Source organism: Sycon ciliatum, chromosome 3 (genome assembly GCF_964019385.1).
Source record: "Sycon ciliatum chromosome 3, ocSycCili1.1, whole genome shotgun sequence".
NCBI classification, from domain to species: domain Eukaryota; kingdom Metazoa; phylum Porifera; class Calcarea; order Leucosolenida; family Sycettidae; genus Sycon; species Sycon ciliatum.
In genome coordinates, this window is record NC_088645.1 from 21,526,158 (window position 1) to 21,553,510 (window position 27,353).

At 49.3% G+C, this 27,353-nt stretch overlaps 1 protein-coding gene across 1 annotated transcript in view; it reads left to right on the plus strand.

Moving 5' to 3' along the window:
* LOC135811721 (Golgi-specific brefeldin A-resistance guanine nucleotide exchange factor 1-like) overlaps positions 1-18,488 on the plus strand; it is a 27,499-nt gene extending 9,011 nt beyond the window's left edge. Inside the window, exons 14-33 of the mRNA XM_065324958.1 lie at positions 1,667-1,768; positions 2,181-2,711; positions 3,363-3,565; positions 4,763-4,886; positions 5,386-5,511; positions 6,944-7,026; positions 7,249-7,312; positions 7,493-7,665; positions 8,236-8,335; positions 8,695-8,936; positions 9,344-9,440; positions 9,755-9,826; positions 10,224-10,414; positions 12,013-12,091; positions 12,322-12,492; positions 12,903-13,593; positions 14,262-14,434; positions 15,032-15,124; positions 16,186-16,296; positions 16,831-18,488. Coding sequence (XP_065181030.1) covers positions 1,667-1,768; positions 2,181-2,711; positions 3,363-3,565; positions 4,763-4,886; positions 5,386-5,511; positions 6,944-7,026; positions 7,249-7,312; positions 7,493-7,665; positions 8,236-8,335; positions 8,695-8,936; positions 9,344-9,440; positions 9,755-9,826; positions 10,224-10,414; positions 12,013-12,091; positions 12,322-12,492; positions 12,903-13,593; positions 14,262-14,434; positions 15,032-15,124; positions 16,186-16,296; positions 16,831-17,502 — 4,098 coding nt within the window. The 3' untranslated portion in view covers positions 17,503-18,488. The remainder of the gene's footprint in view (positions 1-1,666; positions 1,769-2,180; positions 2,712-3,362; positions 3,566-4,762; positions 4,887-5,385; positions 5,512-6,943; positions 7,027-7,248; positions 7,313-7,492; positions 7,666-8,235; positions 8,336-8,694; positions 8,937-9,343; positions 9,441-9,754; positions 9,827-10,223; positions 10,415-12,012; positions 12,092-12,321; positions 12,493-12,902; positions 13,594-14,261; positions 14,435-15,031; positions 15,125-16,185; positions 16,297-16,830) is intronic.
* Positions 18,489-27,353: the final 8,865 nt, after the last annotated feature.

Genomic DNA, 27,353 nt, shown 5'->3' on the forward strand with positions numbered 1-27,353 from the left:
TAAGGCCACAACAAAAAGATTTCGTGTTTCCGGTCGGCACCCCCCGACAAAATACGCCCGGTCGGTCGGAAAATTATTATTTTTTGGTTTGAAAGTTTATTTCCCTGCTGTATTCATAGACATGAGCCAAATTGAGAAAGTTTGGATCAGACACTGGTGATACACAATATATACATATTTACACATGGAATATGGAGTAGAGTACCACCGCGGGACGCAGTAGATGTATTGCATAGTTCAGAGATTTCTGAGAATTGTATGCAATACCAATGGGTCAGCATCAATAGACGCATAGTACTGACATTGACACAAAAACATGCCTGCACAAAATTGCACGCACACTAGTACTACTAGCTACTAAAGCTACTATAGCTCGGCTGCCAATAGGCCACATCACTCCCAAAGGAGCCAGAGTCGAGGGCAGGGCAGAAATGGAGATGACAAGTTAGTTAAGTCAGCCAGCAGGCGGAAACGGCGGCCACGCACACACACATACACCCACGTGCATGCACACATACCTCAACAATCACACTCTTACTCAGGCATGCAACAAAAACAATGCACATGCAGGTGAGGGGAGGAAAGGAAAGAGAACTCATGGCAGCTGTCAATAGATCCATTCTACTTCCTCTGGTGACGTGTAGGAGCTGGCTTCTGGCAAGTGGCACAAACTGGCAAGACAACCTTGAACTTAGCCACGAGCTCAGGGTCACGCATTGCACTTGCACTTCCACAATGGCAGCAGATGTCTGGCAATTTGCGTGGGCAGGCGTAGTATGCGAATTCCACATGGTCAGCGCATCGCAGGTTTTGCTGCACAAACACCTTCCCACGGAGGGGCCCATCCTCTGCTGTGATTGGAGAGCCACACGTATACTCCACAGCCTCCTTCACTCTCTCGAGCGCAGCCATTTCCACTGCAGTCAGCTTCTGCTGAGAGAAGAAGCACATCGAATGCCGAGGGACGGTCAGGGCACGGTCGCTTGGCAGCAGGAGCTACGTCCACCAAGCGAAAATCCAGGAAACGGCATCCAAATTCGACAACAAGGCCGACAGTTTCAGTTACCTCTACATCTTTCCACGTTCCTGCCCCACCATTGCTGCTTGCTGTAGCTGCGACAATCCACTCTAAAGACGTGACGTCCTCAGGCAAGCGAGGCTGCACTTCCTCACAAAACAACTCCTTCAAGGTGGTTTCATGGGAGACGCGAACTATCCTTTGCTGAAGAAGACACTTCGCACCCCGCCAGCACTGGACACAAAGCGGGCTGCTCTGAGCAGCCATCGTCAGCACTGGACACAAAGCGGGCTGCTCTAAGCAGCCATCGTTCTTGGCGACCTTTTCTCCAGCTCCGGAATTTTCGTCTCTGCATTCAGTCAAACTTTTATTTCGGTTCGAGCAAAGCAACACAATGCTTTCAGTGTTTTTGCTTGTTTTTCTTTGTTTTTTTGTACTTGTCGTAAACCAAAAAAATCCATAATTTTTGAAAAAACGGACCCGGTCGGCCGACCGGAAACACGAAATCTTTTTGTTGTGGCCTAATGTCTGCTCTACATGTGCATATGTGTGTGTGCGTGTGTGTGTGTGTGTGTGTGTGTGTGCGCGCGTGTGTGTGTGTGTGCGCGCATGCGTGCTTGTGCGTCTGTGCGTGCTATGTCACCTCAGCTGTGCCGTGTGCCTGGCTTTGCTGCCGAGCTCTACATCAACTTTGACTGTCAGCCATACACACAGGATGTACTGGGCGGACTGACAAAACTCTTGTCTGAGGTGAGCTTACTGGCAATCGCATTTTCTCAGTTTACATCTTCTCCTTTGCCTTACTCTTGTGGCATTAAACCCAGTACAACGAAACTTCAGGGTAGCCTACATGACATACCTTTCACGTGGCAGGACTATGTGCTATCTCTACTGTACAGGCGAAGTACTGCATTTATGATTGTGTCCAAGTGAGAATTTTGGTAGTGTTTCGCCTTCAAGAGCATGACAGTGTACTTATAAGTTATAAGTGAGCAATCACATAATATGCGTTACTACGCTAGTCTATATCAGAGACCTAAGGACTTAGAAAGGACATGCAAGAGTCTGCTGATTTGTTGGTTCACGTTTGTGTCGTCGTTGTGTTGTTGTTGTTGTTGTTGTTGTCGTCGCCGTCGTTGTTGTTGTCGTTGTTGTTCCACAGCATGCTTACCCGGTATCTGGAGTGCAGAGCACACATCGTCTGTGCGTCGACGCACTCCTGGCCATCGTTCAGGCCATTGACTCGTCGAGCACCGGCTCTGGCGGTTCCGCAGCGGCCACCAACATCACACTGCAACAGTCGCGCACCCGCTTTGACAAGACGCTGCAGTCGCTGGCCAGCCCCGTCAAGTTTGGCTTTGGCATGCGTCGCTGCAACAGCGACCCGCGCCTGTATTCCAGCGCCGGTAGCGACCAGGAGCCTGCATCGGCGACTCAGCCAGCTGCTCAAGATGCCGGGGCTCCGCATCTCCCACCCGGTTCGCCGCAGCAGGTGGCATCCTGGATGCAAACGTCTGCCCTTCCGACTGGCGAAGCTGCAGGCAATCCTCCTAGCTATTTCTCGTCCACAGCTATGGCTGCCGCTAGTCAAACTGAGACGCAGCACCGCCCCATGACTAATCTGTTTGGCGTCGACTTCTTCAACTCCATGCCCACCGCCAAGCAGCTGATCGAGGTCAAGCAGAAGAAAAAGGTGGGAATTGTGTGCGTATGTATGTATGTATCTGTCTGCATGTGTGTGTGTGTAATCAATGGTGCTAGTGAAGCTTATATTAGAAATACTAGTACTCTGATTTAACCACCCACACTAGTAGCAAGTATTACCTTCACTGGGGGCAGGGGTAACTGCAGTCTGGACGGATACCCTGATGTCGTAAATCCTTTTTCTGCACCTTGTCCTCACCCACTTACTGGGGTGTGGTGAGCCCATAAGTGGGATCATTTTCAAGTCCACCCAGAGTTTTGGGGGTTTCGGGGGGGGGGGGGGGGGGCGTCGGCCGTTGGGCAGTTCAATAGCCAATTGAGTCAATCATCTTTCCAGGATTCCTTTTGAGTCTCTCTCCCCTCTCCCGGGGAGACCCACGTGACCAGTTTTGGCAGTGAGCAGCAAGTACAAGCGTGTGTGTCTGTCTGTCTGTCTGAATGGATGGATGAATACATGAATGAAAGAATGACAATTACGGTGAATACTGAACGAAGGCTGAATGAATGGTTGCGGAGGAGGTTGAGTGCACACGTGTGTGCTTCTTTACCAATATCGGTAGCGATGCCATGATGCACATGGACACACACAGAGATCTGACCTGTTGTTTTATTCCCCGTGCTATCGTGTAACTGCACACAGCTTCTCCTAGTCGGTACAGACCTGTTCAACAGCAAGCCAAAGAAGGGACTGACATTCCTGCAGGAGCACGGCATCTTCAGTAGCACTGTGACGGCAGAGGAGTGTGCCGACTTCTTGAAGAACAACTGCCGTCTGGACAAGAAGGTGATTGGGGAGTACATTGGCGAGAGGAAGAACACCGAGGTCATGGAGCAGTTTGTCAGGTAAAGAGCGCAATGGTGGAATGTTTGGGGCTGCCAATGTTTTTCTTCTTCTGTTGTGTTGTTGTGTGGAACAGTGCAATCAGACAAGTTCTCTGTAACTCTAAGGGATAGCCCTGCTGGTTTCCTTGGCATCACAGTGCAGTTAGCATGGTCACCACACCCGCAGTGATGTTGATAGAGGACGTACATTCGCACGCACGTACGCACGACCACATGCACGCACACATGCACGCACACACGCACACGTTCAACTGCTCATTGGCCTAGCTGTACTGTACTTTCTCCTGTTCTCCACGTATTGGAATGGTAGAGTCACCTTTACACACGTGCGTGGTGCCGGGATGCTTTGTACGGTCCGTATGCAGTGTAGCTTCAATGTAATACCCCAGGAAACATAAAAAAACATCTTCAAAATTATTATTCTGGTCAGTTGACTGCAGAAATGCACTTTCCTACAAAGTGGTGCTTGCTATCGATGACATACTGTACAGGCAGAAATTTTCGTTGGTCAATAATTTCGTCCCGAACTCCAAAGAAAGGGAGTTCGTCCGGTTGTAAATTCCGTCCTTGTATCATAAGAGTGTATTGAACAGTTGGACGAATCAACACTAGTCTGGTATTTGATTTAGGCCTCATTTACACAACAACGATTGAAAAACGTTTTTCAATCGTTTTCGAAACGTTTTTGCTGTTTACACGAAAACGATAATTGTGTACACTGCAACACTTTTTTCGGCGCGCAATGGTCACGTGCAAAAAGTTGGCCTGGCGCAGGCTGGCGGCGGCATGTTTTGAGTACAAGGCTCGTACTAGTAAAACGTTTTTGCCGTTTACACGAGAACGAAACGGAACGAAAACGATTGAAAAACACTTTGAGGCTGTTTTTCGTTTGAAACTTTTTTGAAACGTTTTTCAGCGTTGTCGTGTAAACGCTCTTATCAAAATCTGTGGAAGCGTATTCTTTTGAAAACGTTTTTGACAAAAACGTTTTTCAATCGTTGTCGTGTAAACGAGGCCTTAGTCCAAAAGCTCCTAGGACGAAAAAGACGAAATTAAATTCCAGACGAATATTTCTGCTTTATATACAGTAGGAGAGTTTGTGTATATTACATTGATCTGATATGCTTTCAAATACTGATTTTGCTGTACATGTACTTCTCTCCACGTTTCATTTACACTCCTTTCGGCTGTTTTTAGAAAGTTTGACTTTGCCAACCAGTCCATGGATGTGGGTCTTCGTCAGTTTTTGGAATCGTTCCGACTTCCCGGAGAGGCACCGGTCATTCTGCGCTTGCTGGAAGCTTTCTCTGCGTATTGGCTGGTAGGTTTCGGAGGCATGTTCGTCTAAACATGAGTGCGAGTGTGTGTGTGTGTGTGTGTGTGTTTGGGTGTATGTGTGTACGCGCTCCCGTGTGTGCGTGTGTATTCGTGTGCGCATGTGCGTGAACATACCATGCCACCCACTGAGATGTGGGAACATGTTGGGGTGCCGCTCTGCAGCTTTTCATGCAAGTGCATTCTTGGTAAAGTGATGCAAGGTTGTTTGCACGCCGAGCTCCTTTATTCAAGTCAAGATTCTACTGCTGTACTTTTCTTGACATGTGTGTGCGTTGTAACAAACATACAGCAACTCTGCCATCACCAGCCTACGCTTTTCTTGTAGACCTCCTATCATCGTGGCTGGCCTCAAGTGATATGCGGATGTGTGCTTGTGGGTGCCTTTGTGCCTCATTGACAATTACGTGTGTGTGTGTCTACTCTTTCTCTCTCTATCTATCTCTCTCTATCTATCTCCTACACACACGTACAACGCTATACAGGAGTGCAATCCCGAAGCACAGGAGCAGGTGGCCGAAGCAGAGTCAGCGTCAGTGTTGGCGTACGCCATTATCATGCTGAACACGGACCAGCATAATCCTAGGAGTGTCAACCCCATGACTTTCCAGGTAGGATTGCCTGGCTTGCCACACCTGCCTAGTCCCGACATGTCAGTAGGCTGCCGATTTGGGAGTCATGTCACGGCCTGCCGGCATTTGACCTTCTCCTGCCGACAACGGCGCCATAAAATTCCAATATTCTGTAGTTCCGAGCACACGCGGGCCCGGAGCAGTCCTGTGGGCATGTACTTGCCGGGGTCACCAATTTAGAGGTCAGGGAAACCGAATTTAATATATGTAGTGTAGTAGTTGCCCATGAAAGCAGGACATGCTGGTGGGGATGGATAGAGAAAGGGCGGGCGGGAGGGAGGCATCTCATTTTTAGATATTCTATTCGTGCTTTGATACAAGTACAGTCAGACCTCGCTTAAAGGGGAAGTTAAGGCAAAAATTAAAATTTCACCAGTTGTAGTCTTCGGGGTGCTGAGTCGAATGGTCTTGGTCTGAGAAAGCTGAGACGCCCCCTTTCTACTTGAATCCCAATCGAACTCGCGCACTTCCACCGAAACTGGGTGACTGCGCCCTACGAGATGGGGATTTGTATGCTAAATGTCACTAAAAGCGCCATTTCGTTCTTATAAAAGCACGGATGACCGCGATTGGCCCATATGTTGTAGTCTTTTGGACGCTGAGTCGACTGGTTTTGGTCCGAAAAGGCTGCGATGCAGCGTTCCGCCTTTATTCCCAATCGAACATGGTTGAACAAGCGGTCACGTGCTCCTGCGTACGCCAGTCACCTGGTCACCGTGCCTGCAGGGTACAACTTACTAGCCTGTTTGACCTTTTTTGGGTGCAGTCCTGTCACTCGAGTTGAACTCGAGTTGAACCTTGGTGTGAAAGTTGTCACCTGCTGGCGTGGTGACCAGGTGATTTGGGCACCCAGGAGCACGTGACCACTTGTTCAACCATGTTCGATTGGGAATAAAGGAGGAACGCTGCATCGCAGCCTTTTCGGACCAAAACCAGTCGACTCAGCGTCCAAAAGACTACAACATATGGGCCAATCGCGGTCATCCGTGCTTTTATAAGAACGAAATGGCGCTTTTAGTGACATTTTGCATACAAATCCCCATCTCGTAGGGCGCAGTCACCCAGTTTCGGTGGAAGTGCGCGAGTTCGATTGGGATTCAAGTAGGAAGGGAGCGTCTCAGCTTCCTCGGACCAAGACCATTCGACTCAGCACCCCGAAGACTACAACTGGTGAAATTTTAATTTTTGCCTTAACTTCCCCTTTAACCGCACACATCCGTTTTCCACTAAATATACGGATAGGCGAGGGAACCGGATACCCGAACACCGGTTATGTTGGATGCATTGCGTATGCTGTAAATCTGTAACCAGCTATTTTCTTCCGGATGGCGAGGGATCCGGATAAAAGAGGACCGGATAAGCGAGGTCTGACTGTACCTGCTTGTCTACTTCTATGCATTGTGTTTGATAGGATTTCAAGCGTAACCAGCGTGGAACCAATGGTGGAAAGAACTACCCAGACGAGATGCTGATGGAAATCTATAAGAATATCAAGTAAGTTGCCTTGTGTCTTTCAAAAACTCATTGCCTTTGTGTGTGCATGCGTGCGTGCGTGTGTGGAGAGGGGTCTCCGTGCGTACGTGGTTCGGTTTTACCGTTGTGACTCATGAGGCTGCTAGACTTTCTGATAATAATTAGTTCGCTGATACGGACTTCAAGTAAAATGGATTGTGGACATGCATGTGACTGGGGTTTTTTTTCTGTGTGTCTTTGTAGGGAGAATGAGATTGTGATGCCAGCGGAGCAGACAGGGGAGGTCAAGGAAAACTATCTCTGGAAGGTACGACCTCTCTCTCTCTCTCTCTCTCTCTCTCTCTCTCTCTCTCTCTCTCTCTCTCTCTCTCTCTCTCTCTCTCTCTCTCTCTCTCTCTGTCTCTCTTTATCTATCTATCTATCTATCTACTCAATCACATTTCCCTTGCTTGCTGTTTCTCCTTGCTGTATTGCCGCCCTGCTTCAGTTGCTCCTCTCTCGTGGTACGTCGTCCGAAGGTCGTTTCCGTCATGTCAGCAATGGCCAGTTGGACCAGGATGTATTTCACCTTGTATGGGGATATGTTGTAGCAGCGCTGTCATGTATATTTGAGAATAGCCAGCGCCAATCCGTCGTCGTCAAGTCTATGATCGGCTTCAAGTAAGTATGCCGTGTCGGTAGTATGTATAGTGTGTGTGTGCGAGAGAGACAGACAGACAGACAGACAGACAGACAGACAGACAGACAGACAGACAGACAGAGAGAGAGAGAGAGAGAGAGAGAGAGAGAGAGAGAGAGAGAGAGAGAGAGAGAGAGAGAGAGAGAGAGAGAGAGAGAGAGAGAGAGAGAGAGAGAGAGAGAGAGAGAGAGAGAGAGAGAGAGAGAGAGGGGGGGAGGGAGGGAGGGAGAGAGAGAGAGAGAGAGAGAGAGAGAGAGAGAGAAGAGAGAGAGAGAGAGAGAGAGAGAGAGAGAGAGAGAGAGGAGAGGGAGAGAGAGAGAGAGAGAGAGAGAGAGAGAGAGGGGGGGGGGGGGGAGGGAGAGAGGCATGTGTGTGTGTATGTGCACAGATACTGTAGTCACAAGTAAGCATTCACGCATCCAGGTGTGCTACTCATGTATCCCTTTTTGAAGTGAATTATCTTTTTTTACCGGTACAAGCAAACTGTGGAGTTTGCATTCAAGACCATGTTGAAACTGCATTCCATTCGCATTTTTGCTGTGTGTTGTTAGGAAATGTGCAAGCGTGGCAGCTCACTTCCAGTTGAGTGACGTCTTTGATAAGCTGATCATTGCGCTCTGCAAGTTCACCCTTCTCCTAAACCCACCCGATGTAAGTTGAACAAGATGAAGCTAAACTAGTGGCTACCATGCACATCATATCTGGCAGGTGTTGCACGATTGTTTGTTTGGGAGGGCGCTGTGGTAGTTGTGTACGTGCAACAGTGGCAAATACATAATGTTATATGCGTGAATTGAATAGATGGGTGATAGAGTTTGGAGTGTGTTCATGTTGTCTCTTCTTTTTTTTGTCGGCCAAATCCAACTGTTCCATGTCCATTATTTTTTTACTGGACTTGCATACTCCGCTATCAGGAATACAAGCCATTGCTCCTATTTGTCTTTTGCTTTCCTCCCTAACTTCTCCTGTCTGTCTGCCTCTGTCCCTGTCTTTCTCTCTCGTGTATCTAGAGCACTGAAAGTTTTGCCAGCATCTTTGGCAGCAACCCAAAGGCACAGCTCACCACGCGGACTCTCTTCTCTCTTGCACGGCGATACGGGGACATTATCTCCGAAGGCTGGAAGTACATTCTGGACTGCGTACTGCAGCTCTTCCGTGCTCGCCTCCTGCCGGAATCGCTCACCAAGGTGGATGACTTTGTCGACCCCAGTGGCTCGGTGTGCCTGCTGCGTGAAGAGCAGACATCACAAAAGTAAGCCGTGTTTCCAGAGCAGGGGGGGGGGGGGGGTAGCTGGTCCCCCTTCGGGGGGGGGGGGGGGGGGGGGGGAGTGCACGACCACATAAGATGTAGGATGGCTAATGCATGTCATTCATGGTCATTGTGTGCATGCTGAACCTAGGTCGACATTTCTAGGGGGGGGGGGGGGTGCCCCATGCTGCGCCTGCAGAGAGTTGTCCTTGTGTATTGTAGCAATGATCACAGTCGACGACAAGAGATGGAAACGTGGAGTGCCTAGGCAGACTGCATGTTCAAGTCACGGAGCATTGAAAACTTGAAAGTGAGCCAGGTTGTTTGTGCAATGGAGGGATGGGCTGAACCATTCCTCCTTCTTCTGAATTTACACCTGCCATTCTGTCGTCTTCTCTCTTTCTGTGCAGATCTGATTCATGGTTTTCTTGGCTGGATTCCGGCGCGGGTCGCAAGGCGTCTGCCGAGGAGGTCGAGTCTCAGAACCGCGCCTCTCAGTGCATCAAGGTGCGTTTTGCCTGCGTGCGTTGGTCTTCAGAACACGTTTCTCAACGCCACTAGGACAAACACCGTTATCTAAACATCGTCCAAGAAATACTATATTTAGGACGACATTACGGCAGTGAAAGCGAGACTTAAGCACGTGGTTCAGAACATCTATCTGAGGTTGTGTGTATCTCGATCTAAAGTATTTAAACAAACGGCGAGGAGACAACAAACGACTTGTACGAAAGGCCTAGTCGACAGTACATGTATATTGGCTTCTGTGCTGCGTGTGGTGGTTATTATCATCTCTGTGTTCTCCTTTATTCGCCGTGCAGGATTGTAAAGTGGAGCTGCTCATCACTGAGAGCAAATTCCTTCGCATCGAGTCGCTCAAGGAGCTTGTGAAGGTATGTGCCCGTTGAGAGAAACACAGGTACTGTTCTGTCTTGGTCTGAACTCCACTTCTCAACTTTATTGTTCTTTGTAGCTATCCCGCTGTACCCGTTGAGAGAAACACAGTTACTATTCTGTACAGACGAATGTCACTGATCGACCACTTCAGCAATAGGGCCATGTTGTGCAACTCAGCGCGAAATGTATGGTTCTGTTAGCGGCCGATTTCAATGTGTGCTCAATGATCAATATTCAACACAGCTTGTTTCTTCTTCGTTGGCTCTGACATCGCCCAACTAAGGTGTTAAACTGAAATCATACGTATATTTTGTTCTGGAAAGTGCTGTCTGTAAGTGCCTACCTCGCTCATCTCAACCCTTTTGTTCAAATATTCGTATTGTTGTTGTGTAGGCACTGAGGTTTGGCTCGCATGGCCCAGCAATGCACCAAAGTCTGGGCACTCAGTTTGACGAGGACTCGGCTATCTTCCACCTGGAGCTGCTAATCAGCATAGCCATCAAGAACAGAGATCGTCTCTCACCCATCTGGCCGGAACTGCGGGATCACCTATCCCAGCTGATCAGTACTGCATCGCAACCCACGTGAGCACACACACACACACACACACACACACGCACAGACCGGTACATGTGCACCAGGGAGTCGTACTCAAACTAGGGAGGTGACACGGCACAGAAATCCGTGTCACAGGGGTTGACTCGCACCCTTGACCCCTCGTTGTTATTTTTGGAATAGTTCAGTCCAGTCCAGTCCGAAAGGTCATACTTGGATCGACTCGCCTTCTGTACTTCACCTCCAAGCGTGCAACGCGAGACCTGCAAAGTATGATTTTTCTGTGGGGAACGATTTTGCCATTGATCAAGTTTTTATTGGAGTGCTCAGGCATACTACGATTGCTGAGACGTCCCGAGCACGCTTGTTCAGGTTCTCTATCTTTGACGAGCCGGTCCTACAGCCCCCTACATTGTATCTAACGACGTAGGAGCTGACAATGTAAGAGGATTTCCCTGGAAATAATGATGATGGTGGTGTGACTGCTGCAGGAAAAATGCTGGCTGTTTATGACAGTATGACTAGATGTACAATGTAGCTCTCTTGTATGGTACTTAACCCCTGCTATAAATGTGTTGTTTAGGAAGACTGGTGTATTGTGCAAGTCATAAAGAAGAAATGGGGCAGATACACGACTTACAATTTTCAAAAACCAGCTTCGTGTTATGTCTAATTTGTGTCAAAATTGTAGTATTTAGACATGACAATATCATTGGCTGTACTTCTCTAATATGGTACATAACCCCTGCTATAAATGTGTTATTTAGGCAGACTGGACCATTGTGCAAGTCATAAAGAAGAAATGGGGCAGATACACGACTTACATTTTTCAAAACCTGGCTTCGTGTTATGTGTAATTTGTGTCAAAATTGTAGTATTTCAACATGACAATATCACTGGCTGTACTTCTCTTATATGTTATATGGTACTTAACCCCTGCTATAAATGTGTTGTTTAGGAAGACTGGTGTATTGTGCAAGTCATAAAGAAGAAATGGGGCAGATACACGACTTACAATTTTCAAAAACCAGCTTCGTGCTATGTGCAATTATTTGGGTCAATTTTAGTATTCGGATTAACCTAGGATACGACTCTGAACAGTTCTGAACAGTTACCGTAACACTACACGCCGTCTCATAACTGCTGCTGTTGCCATCACTGCTATCAATTAGTTCGGACATGGCAGGAGGTAAACAAATTGCTGGTAGTCTTTCAAAGAATACTGGCGAGTGATGGGCTGTAAACGAAATGTGCTGCCTCATTAATTTCAAAAACTAGACACCCATGCGGCACGCTTGGAGGTGAAGTACAGAAGGCGAGTCGATCCGAGTATGACCTTTCGGACTGGACTGGACTGAACTATTCCAAAAATAACAACGAGGGGTCAAGGGTGCGAGTCAACCCCTGTGACACGGATTTCTGTGCCGTGTCACCTCCCTAGTTTGAGTACGACTCCCTGATGTGCACACACTATTTTATGGTGTATTGTAATGTTTTGAAGACGATCAGGACTGATGATAATAGAGATAGGTTGCCTTGTGAGCCGTGACCTGGCCCAGCAAGTGACTTGCTTACTTGGTGTGTGTGGGTGTGTGGGTGTGGGTGGATGTTTGTTTGTTTGTTACAGGCGGTTGGTGGAACGAGCCGTTGTAGGTCTTCTGCGGGTGATCATTCGCCTTCTCAGAAGAGAGAAGATGGTCAATGAGGTAAACATAGTGATGTCATGGTATCCATGCATGGCAATAATTGATGGAATGTGATGTATATTTGTGAACTGCGTGTCCTGCATGTGTCATTATGGTTTTGACATGTAATGATGTCATCGTGCTACCTGCACGACATCGCCATGTTAGACAACAATAGATGGCATGTGACATCATTTTTTTCTATGTGTGTACTCTATGTGTGTGCGTGTGTATGTGTATGTGTGTGGCAGGTTCTACCCAGCTTGCAAATCCTCATCCACATCCAGCCGGAAATCTGGACGGCCCTGAGGCGGCAGATTTCTTTCGGCATCTTCGAGCTGATGCGTACTTGCTCTGCGTCCATTACCAACACCAAGGACTGGGCGACCATACTCTTGCTTCTCGAGTACACAGGAAGTCAGGTAGGAACACATCTGTTGATACGTTGTAGTACATGTACTGGATTAGGATCACATAGTACTCAATCAGCATACAGTTAGCTGTTCGGCCTGTACTACAGTGCTGGCAACTGAAATCCGACCCCCTGAGCGGTGCGCTCGCATCGCAAAGACCCAACACGGGACGGTGAAACTACGAAACAGAGACCGCTAGAATGTGAACCCACCGCTCACGGGGTCGGATTTCAGTTGCCAGCACCGTAGTATACTACCTGTGGGTGTACAAGTATGTGCAGTGTGCGCCTTAGTGCAGCAGCTGTATGCTGGAGGTACTTCTAGTGATAAGGTGCTAGGAATAACTAGTTATCCAGGCCTGCTACTCCCAACTTTCAAAATCTGTTGTTTGCTGTCCCCTATTTTCCATATTGCTTCAGGTACCAATGCAGCAAGCTACATTGCTTTTCCACACTAGTTCCACGGCAAGTGAGGAGAGTGACTCCGGTGTCAGCATGAGTCCAGCCAGATCCGCAGCACCAGTGAATGTGTCTACTGCGGCAGCCACCGCTGGCAGCAGCGGAGACGTGACTGACGATCTCCTGCTCTCTCAGTGGATCCAGGCAGCCGTGCCCGAGACTGCCCGCCGCGTCGTCGACGACTTCGACTCGCTGGCGCGCAGCTGCGAGTCGCTGGCGTGCATGGTGCGCGACCGGCGCATGCTGAACCGCTCCAACATTGCCATGTGCGTGCACGCCGTGCGCACCCTCGGCCAGGCCACCTCATCCGGCGTTGTCGTGGCAACCTCGCCCGGTCTCCGCGGCGACACGGTGCCGCCGACGACCGGCGGTGGCGCCGGTGGTCGCACCCAGTCGCCGGTGCACAGCAGCAGTCCTGGCGGTCCGCAGCTCCGCAGTGCGCCTGTGCCTACGTCGGCGAACGGAGCCACCAGCCCTGCTGTTGCCGGCGGAGTCGGTGGTGCGGGTGCCGGTGCCGGAGGAAGACGACAGCGTACGGTGGAGACAAACCATACCAACCTGTCCAATCAGATCATGGACCTGATGCACACGCTGCACGATCATGCCACCACACTGTTCGTGGATCCGAACGATGCCCTACCGGCCAGGCAGAGTAAGTGATGTGATTCGTGCTTGCACGTGTGTGTGTGTGTGTGGGGGGGGGGGGGGGTGGTGCATACATGCTTGTGTGTGGTGTGTATGTGTGTGTGTGCACATACATGGTACAGTGGTCCCTCTATAAACCGGCACCATTTGTGCTAAGGAAATTCTGCTGGATTAGGGAGGGTGCTGAATTAACAAATCTGATGTTCTGCTGCAGTGTGTATGATGCGGACTTTTTGGTTACTGAAAATGGTGCTGGTTTAAAGAGGGTGCTGGTGTATAAAGTGCCGGATTAAAGAGGGACGACAGTAGTAGTAATGGTGAGATGGTAAAGAGTTCTATGTTGGACTAGAATGGGATGAGTGTGTCAAGCCATCCCTATGCTTCTACTTCAGTACTTGTGTTCGGGGTGGGCTGATACTACTGTTTGAAAGGGAGGGAGGCATCCTACAGTCACATCCGTATGGCTAATGTATGGCGTTGTCATGTTTTACAGATTACTATGTGCTGAGATAAAATTTATGATTAGTCATTTGTCCTTAAAATATACCGGAGTACGAATTTTGTGTTTTGGCTGTTCCTTGCTGATTTGTTGTATTCGTATGTCTGTTCCTTGTTGTTGTTGTTGTTGTTGTTGTTGTTGTTGTTGTTGTTGTTGTTGTTGTGTGTATTGTGCAGATTGTGAGCAGCGTTGGGTATGGCGTCACTGCTGGTGTCCATTGCAACGCGGCATAGCGCAGTTCTGCTGTGATCGGCGTGCACCCGTGCGACAGATGGCCTTCACGTACCTGGAGAAGACCACACACCGGTGCTTCCTGTACGCCGAGGAGTGGCACGCCTGCTTCATGGAGGTGAGAACGCTTTGAACAGTGCCACCAACCAAGACCAGCAGCCTATTGTATGTGTGCGTGTGTGCACATGTGTGCTGTTTGCATCTGTGTGTGTGTTGAGGAGGGGGGTGGAGAGGAGTAGAATATCTGCCTAGTGTGTACCTACTGTCGTGGACATGGAAATCCAGTGGATTGACGTGGGCCGGCGCCCTCAGCGTGTACAGAACGTTGCATGCATGCAGTGCACAATCATGTTGATATCCGATGCGACCAGCAGCGCATAATAATGCATGCATGCGTGCACTGTTTACCCACGGCTGCATGGCCAGCGCCCTGGGGCCGCTAGACATGCGACCGGATTTCCATGTCCACGACAGTACTTTGAAGTATGTGACACCTAGGTGGGGCAAGAGCAGGAATTTGATTAATTATATGAGTGCGCTTTTTGTGTCGCGATCGGTAATTGCCTTCTCTCGCCCTATTATGATACACAGTTGGGATGAACTGCTCTGTATGGCTAAATCCAGCCACCAAACTCTCCTGTCATCATTATAGTATGTGTGGGTGCATGAAATGCTTATGTTCTGTTTGTGTGTATGTACGTGTGGGCTTCGACAGGTTCTGTTCCCACTCATGTCAGTGCTGCTGCGCGACATTGATCCGGGACACATGGAGGAAATGCGAAAGCGAGCTAGTCATCTTGCCATTAAGGTAGGTGATGTAGATGTCTTCTTTCTCTCTCCCTCTTTCTCTCTCTCCCTCTCTTTCTCTCTCTCCCTCTCTTTCTCTCTCTCTCTCTCTCTCTCTCTCTCTCTCTCTCTCTCTCTCTCTCTCTCTCTCTCCACGGTTAATCATATAACCGTGATTAACCGTGTTTTGCCAATCCATGTGGTTGCATAAGCTATCTGTTTCCCCTGCAAATTGGCCTGGTGGATTGTGTTTTATGATCATTTGTTCATCACATCTAACCCTCACTCATTGTGCTGTGAGAAAGGTGTGGTTTAGAGGTGACTGTGTTCGCACGCTGTGCTGTGTTCAGAAAGGCTTTGTGCAGAGGTGACTGTGTTCGCACACCATGCTGTGTTGAAAAAGGCTTTGTGCAGAGGTGACTGTGTTCACACACTGTGCTGTGTTCTAAAACGGCTCTGTGCAGAGATTATCATGTTATGCTGTTGGCAGACCCGCACCGGGCCTTGGGCTAGCCAGTGTCTAACGTTATTCAATATTCCGACTGATGTGTGAAGTGTCACGTGTGGTGTTAGATTTGAGGACGACGCGCTCCCTTGTAGACTCTATTAGCGTCTAACGCTACTCATAATACATGTATGCGAATTATCACACTTACCTCGCCGTGCTGTTGGCCGTGTTGGGTGAATGGTGATGTCTCTATCACGTACTCTATCACGTATATTACCTGTGGCTCAAGCCAGAATAGTTCAGTTCTACCTGGAAGCCAGCAATAGCAGCAGCACAATGTACGTTGTTGACCACCTGGCCGGCATAGACCATCTGAAGATTACTTGAAGTATGTCTCAATGTACATTGCATATTATTGTACATTGGAAGTAGAGCAACACAGAACCAGCCAGAGGCCGGTTGTCATCTCAACAGTGTTCTCATTTGTAGGCTGCGGTGTGGAAGTTTGTAACTAGGGATGCAGTATCGACTATTGAGTCATGATGTGCTCGTTTCACAACCCACTATGTTGTGCAGCTGCTGATCTGAAGTGTGTGTGTGTGTGTGCACGCGTGTGTTTGTATTCATTTGTACAGGTTTTCTTGCAACACCTGGGTCCACTGTCTCAGATGAACGAGTTCCTGCGCCTCTGGATGGACCTGCTGGAGTTTTTCCATCGCTTTGTCGTCGTGGGCAGTACAGACCTGGTAGGTCGGCAACCTGTGCTGCAGAGACATTGTGGACATTTTGTACTCGAGTACTTTGAGCTGGGATTCATGGCTGCGGTGATTTCACCTTTACATTGGTCTTCTGGTCTTGCTTGCAAGCTGCCTCTGTGTATGTGTGCACGGCTGTGGTGTCTGTCAGTCTATCTGCCTCCCGGCTGAGACTGTGAAAAGTATCGCAACAGCTAGTGCGAGCATGTGTATGCTACCGTACGTGTTGACGTGGCATTGCGGCGTAGACTTTGCATGTACAGTACGTTGGAACCCGGATATCTGTTCTCTCCACCTGTGTATTCAGGTTCGCTCTTTCTCCCGTTTGTTACTACGATACTATGTGTTCTCTTTCGGGGAGTTTATCTTGCATAGATCCATAGAGGGTGGTGGTGTTCCTACGCATGCAGAAAACTTGCCCTCCGGCCCAGTCTCATGCAAACCGTGAATCTTATTATTTATTTTATTTTGCGTCTGTCCTATGTTCTTTGTATGTGCGTGTGTTTGTGTTATTGTGTCTTGTAGGAGGAGCACATAGTCGAGTCGTTGAAGAACGCCTTGCTGGTCATGGCCACGGCCGACGTTCTCAACTCGTGTCGCTACGGCAAGCCACCGCAGTCGCCGGCGTGGCTGGAGGTGCGCAAGCGCATCACCCAGTTTGCACCCAACTTGTGGAATGAGGTGTTCCGACCTGCAACACCAGCATCAGCGGCAGCAGGAGTACCGGCAGCACAAGCTGCTCAAGGTCAAGTCACGGCACCGTCACAAATGCCAGCCACCCTGTCTGCGGACGAGGGCCAAGTTGCTGCTGCAGCTGCAGTTACTGGAGAGGTTACACTTGCTCCGGCAGCGCCAGCCGTCTCCACCAGTATGCCTGCTCCCGGCGGAGCAGCAGTTACATCAGCCATCGTGAGCGGCTTGCCTCCGCGTGCCAGCTCCGCTTCACCGGCCCTCAGTGGCTTGCCCCTACCTGCAAGTGCAACAGGAGCAGCAGTAGTAGTAGCTGCGCCGTCGAGCGCTGCAGCAGCGGCGGCAGGATTACAGCCTTGCACTGCGACGGTGTCACCACCACAGCCTGCTGCGGCTGGGGGTCTGGGTGGAAGTGGGTCGTCGCCGGTCAGAGCTGGTTTGCCTGCTCCCAGCGGCAGCACACCACCGCCAGGGGGAGCTGTATCGCCCACCGTCTACTCAGTCTGATGCAAACCTGATGTGTAGATCTACGTGAAGAGCTGCCGTCTACTCTGTGTGATGCAAACCTGATATGCATGTGAAGGGCTGTATCACCTACAATCTAATTGTTACTCAGTCTGATGCGAACCTGATGTGTACATGGAGAGCTGTATGACACACCGCCTACTCAGTCTGACAGAAACCTGATGTGTATGCGAAGAGCTGTATCACCCAGCATGTACTCAGTCTGACAGAAACCTGATATGCATGTGAAGGGCTGTATCATGTACTCAGTGTGATGCAAACCTGCTGATGTGTACGTGAAGAAGTGCCATCGGGACTCTCCCTGTCCTGCAACATTCATCATCTTCATTTTTTATTTACTAGAAATTGCCCTGCACGTGCTTATTTCATTTTCTCTTTTGCGTCGAGAATGTTATTATTGTTGTTTTTTAAATTATTAGCCAATGCTTAGTGTTTCGATATTGAAGCCTGTCCGCCGCCGCCGCCACCGCCTGCCCGGGAACATCACATCCCGGAGAATGGCTCAAGTGCTGCAGGTATCATTGGCTGTCCCCCACCGTGCGTGGCTATCTCCTTGGCTGCCCCCTAACCGTGGCTGGCTACGTTGCTGTCTTCACGGAACGCACCACCGCATCTCGCTGCTTCTGCTGTTTAGCTAGCCTGTAGTATTTTGTGGCGCAGTTCCTGCCCTTTTTTGCCCCCTCTGCCCACAATTCGCTTTTTCATGGCATCCGTTCACTGCCAAGTTACCCTATTATCCATATTGAACAATATTTTCAATTCTGTGCTGCTTACCGTATCACAGCGCTCCCTGTCCTGTCTTGCTTTTTTTCCTGTATTGTGTGAGTCGCTGCTGGTTTTCTAGTGTGGACGATTGAAGCTGTACGTACTATACAGTATGTAGATTGTGTATTCTATTCCCGCTAGTTTTCTTTTTATTCGCAATCCCAGTGTTCAGATGTTGCTCTCTGCCATCTGTAATCTGTCTCCTTGCACGTGTGTTTGCGTCCCTTGCACAGGCACCAGGACTGGCTCTTGTGCAGTCCAGTTTTGATCGGGGAGTAGTAAAATACCTATTACTCACTAGTTTTGATTGTGTAGAACCAAGAGTACATAACCATTGATAACCCCCCAGTTCAGGTTTGTGCCGTTTCGTCGCACTCGCTGACTGTGTAAGATCTGGTTACGTTGGTGGACAGTCAGTCATAACTCGTAACATTTTTGTCTTTCTCCTTTTTCAACGCAATAGTATTTCCAAAACGAAATGTTTTCATTTGGGGGTGGGTGGCGTGGGTTTCAGGAGTTTCGTTTTGAAAATAATGATTATTGAATGTACATGGAGAATTTCCATTTCCTTCTGGGGGCCGAAGATTGAAACCAATATTTGTTGGACTGCATTTTATCTGCAGAAAGGGCGAGTGGGCGGGGGCTGAAAAACACTAAAACATTTCGTTTCGCAAAAACAACCGGTAAACCCCGGACGGCCCCTTGGTGTGCGTGTATGTATACGTGTGTCCCCCACAGTAACTGTGGACTGTGTGTCCCCAGTGAAAGTAAGAATACTAGAATAGTATAACACAGGAAATCCTGGGTGTACAATTATTATAGTCAAGAGTACAGAAACCAGAGAAAGCCACTCCGGGGGGGGGGGGGGGGGTGAACATGCGGCGAATTGGGGGCGCTCAGGTCGATAGTGACTCGGTCGCCTTTTACGGCATCTTACACCGGTTCAAATGGTCATTCACTGCACCACCAAAGCATTCTCTATGTTGCGCATTGCTGCTTGTCATAAAATCGTACGGTGAAAAAGCACGCGAATTTCCCGTCTTCACTTTAGTGGTCCTGTGATAAGGCACTGAACCCACGGTGTGTTATGGATACGATACTCAGCTTTAAGTATTCGATATTCATGACCTAAAAAGACACACACAGAACTTCGCGTGGGAGTGATATACCGTAGAATCCCGCGGATAAGCCCATGGGCTTGTCTGTTTCACAAGGACATTTCGGTGGGCTTATACGAGAACATGGGCTTAGACGCCGACACCAAAATTGTGCTATTGAAAAGCACCAAGGAAGTGAGAAGTGCGTTGCTGAAAACCACTGCGCAAACAAAAACAACAGATGATTGTGAAAAAATAAAAACAGACACACACAAAAAACCTACAGTAAAACCTGGTGTAAGCGACCTCTGGGTTTAGCGACCACCTGCTTTTAACAACCGTTTTTCCACGCACTGACAGTTCTACACAGACACTGGGGGATAGGCCTAGCCCAAATTTGCCGGCAATTCTTCCAGCAAAATATCGAATTTTCCAACGAAAAGAAATTGCTGGCAAATTCCGAGCAAAATATCGAATTTACAGAGGATCTGGGTGTGTTTTGGCAATTTTATTCAAATTTCTTTGGTTTCATTGGGCCAACGTCGTGCTGAAATAGCTCGTGCAGGTTGTCAGTGGTACATAAATTTGAAATCATGCTACCAAATCCGTAATACTGACACCATTATAAGTTTTGCTTTCCTCATCAGAGTCACCATCCACTTTTACCAAAGTAGACGGTTCATTCGAAGCCATTTTTGCCACAAAGCAGGAGCAAAATGGAGCAAAATATCGGAAACGAAAGGCAATGCCTAGAAAAATATGGAAAGTGATCGGGCAAAATTTGCCGGCAAAATATCGAAGCGCCCCGAGAAAATTTGGGCTAGGCCTACTGGGGGACCTGGTTCTAAAGTTCTAAAGACCATCTGCATTCATACATGCAGTTAGCCTCGTCACATGTGAATGTCAGAACAGCCCGGTCCGTCTTGTCCACAGCAGCTATAGTATGGACGTCGTCGGTGGTGGTCTAGTATCTACATGTTAATAACAACCGCTTTTGCTTGCACCGTGGGGTGGTCGCTTAAACCAGGTCTTACTGTACATATATTATGTACCTGGTACGACCGAGACCCATGCCATGGGCTTGTTCAAACTAACCCTGCGGCCTGGGCTTGTTCAAACTAACCCTGCGGCCTGGGCTTATGGGCTTGTTCAAACTAACCCTGCGGCCTGGGCTTATGCGCGAGCATGGGCTTATACGCGGGATTCTACGGTATGCAGCATAGGTATAGGGACAGAGTTGCACACTCCTGGTTCTGGTTTACAGGTTTTATGTACTCTTGCCTGGCTATTAAACCCATGCGATAACAGCACACTTTCAATGTTTCTGTGCAAAAACTAAAACAACTTCAAAATCATCAAAACAGGCACCTGTGGAATCGTGACTTTCCACCGTCATCACAGCTAGGGCATGATCGAACGGGCGAATCCCGAGCAAGTGTGCTCCAAGTGAGCGTGATCGTTAGGCCGGATCCGGAGTAGGTGTAGTTGGAGTGGCATCCGACCACACCGGGAGTGGAAATGGACTTAGGCGTTTTTTGACAACTTTTCACGGAATCTTTGTACGATACGATAATCCAGATTTGCCAATCGATGACACCCCCAGGTATAGAGCTCAGTTAATTTTGTTGAATTCTGGCTGAATTTCCATTTCGTGAATAACAGTCTATAAGAGTGCAATAAGACTATAACGGTCACGCTTTTCACAATGAAACGCTTTCATCTGGGTTTAGGGCCTTTAGGCGTCTAAGAAAATCGCTTTCCCAGGGGCGTTCTGATAGCAGTCTTGGGAATAATGTTTGTACTGGATCATATTATGAAGGCATTTATTAAATACAAGTATATTATGTATCACACAAGCTGACAGCAGACATCCCCGTTCTTTATCGACGTGTAAGGCTGTGGCGTTCTTTGCATTTCAATAGACACCCTTAGCAAACAACGGTAACGCTATTTTTTTACGGTACTCGTACCTTGATCACCCAAATAGCGTTGAAGCTGCAGGGTAAAAACGTTATGGAGGCTGATTTATCGTTGTGACCAACGGTACGTTTTTTGGCCAAATACTGCATAGTCCGTACGTATTTCACCTTGTATCGCGTATATGGTGACATAAATGGTTGCACCGCGCAAAGTAAAAGCTATTCTCGTGGCAACAGCGTACTACTAAAAATAGGGGTGCATCTTGCTAAAGGTAGAGCCCAAATCATGGTATTTTCCCCCTTTACGGTAATACCGTTACAACATAACGTTGACTTAATTTATTGAACGCACAACATCTCGATTCAAACCGATGGTGCTCAGGTCAAGATCGAAAACAATGGCTGAATTTTGATCCGCGTGGGTAGGAGTGCGTTTCACTTTGCAAACACAATCAGCAACACCAGATGGTCCATTCCGCGGCGGCCATGCAATTTTTAACCTTGAGGCTGAACGCACTTGAATTGCACACTGGTCCTGGCAGCCCAACATCCAGACGTAGCGTGAGCTGCTGCAGCCCAGCCAGTCAACACAGCTGCGCAGCAGCTCGCTCAGTCCAGCACAACAAGCACCCAGCAAGAAACCCCCACTACAAGCAGGACGGCAAGAGAGCTCGGTTTTTCTCTTTTATTCTTTTTTTTGGGGGGGGGGACGAGGACCAGAGAGAAGGCGGAGAGCGCAGAGAGGCGATGTACAATGACTGGGGGTGAGGTGAGCTAGTGAGAAACCAAGATAGCGTATGGGTCAGGGTCTGTACACTACCAGTATGGCACAATAAAGTCAGGAAAGGCGGGAAAGAAAAAACCAAAAAGAAAGGGCAAACAATACCGAACGCACACAAACACACTAGGTAGAAACATTCCACCGGGAAAACACACACAGGGAGCTTGTATATAAGCAAAACGGTAAGAAAACCACGCGAGCGCAACCACAAAGTACTAGTATATATATGGCTAGAGATAAATCTAAGGATAAATGGAGAGCTAGGATGGATACAGAGTAAGACACCACGCCACCGCCATGCGGGCGGCAAGTTTTCTAGTTTTTTTCCTTCTTCTGTAAACTAGCCAGCGGGTGGGACGGGGCGTAGTTCTACATCAACGCAACACGCACACACAACACACGGCGGGAAGATGGGGCTGCCGGGCAGGGCAGGAAAAACACGCGGTGCCAGGGGGGCGGGGCAGGCCGAGGAGGATCGAGCCGCTAGAAGATAATGTTCGTAATAATGCCAAGATAATAATAATGATAATAAACTCGGGAGTAAACCCAAAACACACGCACGCACGCACACACACACACACACACAGATAAATAGCACCACACCTAAAATAATGAAGGATTAGAAAGAAGAAGAAAAAACGAGAACCCAACCAGCGCTTAGGAATGGCACACCATCGGCAACAGCAGGTGAGGGAAAGAGCTCAAGACAATGCGCATGCATAGTATAAGTTAAATCAGGAACGATAGAAGTGGGGGTGGGTTAAAAGCAGGCACCCTGGCCAGACAAGAACACTTCACAACATTGCTGGACACACTCGACGACGCAGCAATTTCCAGCCGCAGTCCTCTGTTACAGCTCCAGCAATCGGAAGAACGAGAAAACGAAGAAGAAAAAACTTTAGCAGTGACACTGTCACTCCTAAAGGCACAAGAGTCCAGAGTTGTCCAATGAAGATTATGGCTCTTCAGGCAGTCGGTAGAGAAACAAGAGTTCGGGAGGTCTGAAGAATATAGCTGAGACTTCTCTCTCTTTCCGTGTGTTCGCGGAATGACGTAATTTTTTCGGGCATTTTCACTAGGTGTGCACAGAGGCGTGGCCGGGCATGGGTCCTCTGCCGTCTACAAGGAATGGCCGTTGTTTGTGGAAATATAGGCAGAACAAAGGGCATTGGCACGGCTGGCTAGGTGGCGCGCGCGCATTACAGTTTTTTTCATACACACATGTACACGCGGCGCATACAGTCTTGCACGGTCAGTTCAGTGCCAGTCAACCGCTGCCACTGCCAGGGTTGCCCGCGACGACTAGCAGACAGGGAACGGAGGCAGGCGTACCGCCGGGGAACTTGTTCAAGACACCCGGACTGGTGTGCTCCCTCCACGGCCTACATAACAAAGCAGGATGCACTCTACATGCTTGGGAATTCGACAGGGACGAGACGAACTAGAATAGAAACAAGCTGACGGGAACGAATCACCATCAACACTGGACGCAGCAAGACAACGATTGGGTCAGTCCAAAAACAACACATAACCAGCACTGAACAGAGACAGCTGTAGCAGAAACGATCACAGCACCATAGCAGCAGCAGCGCAGACGACAACGACGCACACTGCCGATGTAACACCGAGCAACTGAACCCGGACTACTGCGCGCACGTCACACGAGTGCATGGACATTGTTCCCTAAGTGTCTGGCCACCACGCAGGACGTTAAAACATGAAGCGCGCGTACACACACAGACACACACATGAGCGCGTATCGTTTTCTCTATAGCAAAAACTTACTGAGTGGTGGCTTCACCATTCGGTTGCGTAGGGCTACTGCTGCTATCAGTGTCAGCTTGCTGCTGCTGCCCTGATATTGCTAACGATTCAATGGCGGCAATGGCATCGTCACTCGCGTCCGCAGGCTGGGCTTCCGCAGTTGCATCTTGCGACACCGCTGATCCATGCCCGTTCCCGTTGCCGTTCACGACGCCGTCGGCGTTGCCTGTATTGGCTGCGTCGGCACTTGCAGTCCCGTTGCCTGTATTGGCTGCGTCGGCACTTGCAGTCCCGTTGCCATCACTGCTGCTCATCACTGCCTGCTCAGTTGTACTGCTGCTGGTGTCTGTCGTCGTCGTGTCAGTTGCCTGGCCAGCAGCAGCCACGGGCGGAGAGGTAGCTGTCTGAGCTGGTTTTGCTTTGCCATCGTGCTTGTACCTGCAGTACTCGCCGTTCCTGCATCCCTGCGGTGCGCCGACGTAGCGACATGGCACGTCGAGTTTCTCCATTGGGGGACCGCCGCCGCGCTTCGACGGCCGGTATTGTCGAGTGGGCCGAGGCTGTCCGTGAGGGACGCCCATTGCAGGGTTGGCCATTGCCGCAGCTGCATTGGGCACACCTGGATAATAAGCAGCTCCTCCAGGGGCGTGCATCATCATCACGCCATTGCCGAGTGGAGCAGCCATGGTACTACTGGCACTGGCCTCAGAAGATGACGGACTTCTCTGCCGCATTTCAGCAGGATGACGCAGCCAACATTTTTCGTTGTACGCACAGCGACCAATCACGAAATATCGGCAAACCCCAGGCGGAATATCGGGAGGGAAAACCATCTGCGGCGAAGGCATACGCATACCAGGCCGAACATTGGTCGGCATCCCAGGATGAGGAACAAAATGCCCTCGTCCTCTTCCAACAGTTGAGCCATTGTGATCCGCCATCTCCTAAAATAAGATACCAAGTCAAATTTCGTTGTTGTAAATACAGTGCTCTACGCTCCGGAGGCCGCTTGGTTTAGGTCAATCCCGCGGTGATTCAGTCACTGAAAGTCAGCTACTCCGTTTTTCTTCAACCTACAAACTACCTGCTCCTTAGCATAGTACAATCAGTAACTATCAATTATTGAATGTCAAGGAGACAAAAAAAAGGCGACCTTCGTCCTCAACACATCAGGGCAACAAAAATTCTCGCCGCCGTTTTCGAGGCTATGGAAAACACTTCGCACTTCAAAAGCGGATCGGTTTGTACCGTCTTTGCGTAGGACAAACTACAGACTACAGTACGAGTCGATGCATCAGTACAGCGCAGTGCAAGTACGGCAGTGCAGTGTGATACGAACGGCGCTTCGCACGCACCTAGCGTGTGCGTCCGACTGGTAGCATGCATCCATGATCCACGCATGCATGCCATATCGATCGACGATCGTCTTGCAAAAAGACTGCACACGTGACGTGGTAGATCTACAAGCACGTAGACTACCGTACCGCGGTAGTCTCCTACGCGCGGGTCCGAGCTAGCTAGGTCGCGACGTCGACCGGCCCAGGGAAAAATACCACCTACGCGGAGTAGATCGACGAGCTCGCGACGCGAGGCCAGAGCCCAGGCCAGGCAGGGGCCGGCCCAGGGTCAGGGATCTAGGGAGCAAGCTGGCTTAGCTGCGTTGTATGGCTCCCTACATGCATCTGCAATATGGTAGATCATTATGACTTGTAAGTAATAAGTTGTACACTCAAACGCCTCTTATCCGGACGCCTCAGATACGGGCACGTCTCTCTACCGGGCACCTTCAGCTTGAGTTCCTATAGCACAAATGCTTCGAATTTGGGGGTTTTGAACTTTTTTCCGTATGAGGAAGTGCTTATTTTTCGCTGCCAACCTATGTAATCCACACATTTTTATCAATGGGTTCCTTTTGTATCCTGAACATGTGCAATACGTTCCAAATAAACTTCTTCAAAAATGATATGATACATGGTAGATGTGTTATTCTGAGATACGGGCAAATCTGAGATACGGGCAGTGCCCGGTCCCAAGGTGCCCGGATAAGAGACGTCCGAGTGTAGTTGTACTTGTACTAGTACTGTAGTAGTAGTAGTAGTAGTACTCCTGAGTCTTGCCTTGGTTCAATCGATGATCATGATGATGGCTGCTGCACTGCAGTGCATTCAGAGCTCGACTACACTACCATGACTACAGACTACAGTCCAGACGGTGTAGTCGAGCTAGCACTGAGTCTGTAGAGTGTAGTAGCTGCTGCTGCAGTCAGTCTGAGACAGACTCAGTCAGTAGAACTGTTTTCAACAGACAACACACTGCGTACTTACACTACTCGATCCTCAACTACCTTTACTTGCTGTCAATGGATCAACAGCCGCTAGGCTAGGGCTGGACCGTGCCAGCCAGTCCTAGCGTGTGCCATCACTGGCATCAGGTACATGATGAGTAGGAATGCACGCATATGACTACTGTATAGTCATTGTACAATGTTTATGACAATAAAATTTGATTGTAATGTCATCATTCATGTGTCAGCTGATGATCAGCTGTACTGTAGCCTGTAGTGTAGGCTGTAGGCTGACACTTGACAGTACTGTTCTGGTCACGGTTCTGCTATGGCAGGATCTACACTGCAGATGATCAGATCAGCAGCAGATACATGCCAGGGGGAGGGAGGGAGAGAGAGAGGGAGGGAGAGGGGGAGGGAGGGTCCTGGGAGAGAGGGAGAGAGGGAGAGAGAGAGAGGGAGGGAGAGAGATATGGAGGGAGAAAGAGAGGGAGAGAGGGAGAGGGAGGGAGGAGGGGAGAGAGGGAGAGAGGGGAGGGAGGGAGAGAGAGAGGGAGAGAGGGAGGGAGAGAGGGAGGGAGGGAGGGGAGAGAGGGAGGGAGGGAGGGAGGAGAGAGAGAGAGAGAGAGGGAGAGAGGGAGAGGAGGAGGGAGTGAGGGATGGAGAGAGAGAGGGAGGGAGAGAGAGAGAGAGAGAGAGAGAGAGAGAGAGAGAGAGAGAGTTGAGTGAGATAAGATAGAGAGAGAGAGAGCCGGAAGAGGAAGAAGAAAGAGAGAGAACTTTCCTTTCCCTACTACGTATGCATTCCCATTCCGGCTTCCATATTTTTTTGGCCTCCGTTTCTCTATTGAAATACAACACCACTTCTTCGTAATTCCTCCGCGTTGTCACTTCTGACGACTCCTCTATAGCTAGCTCCATGCCTGTACCTATACGAGGGTCAGCATGGGAACGTTGAAACTTACTTGCGTCCGATATTTGCGCAGCTGTAGGTCCTATGTCAGTGTGGCTGATAGTGTTGTGTGTTGAGCTTGAGCATTGCTATCGGCAGCTGACGGTGAGTCCAGTCAGTCAATGTGGTAACTTATACCGGTCTGGCTGGGTAAGTTACTAACCGGTTCGTAGTTTCATACTGTGACAAGTAGTCCATGCCACTGGGCGGCCACAGGAGGTGATGTACTTTGAAGTTCCTCCATGTAGTAACCCTGCTAGCTCGGAACTTC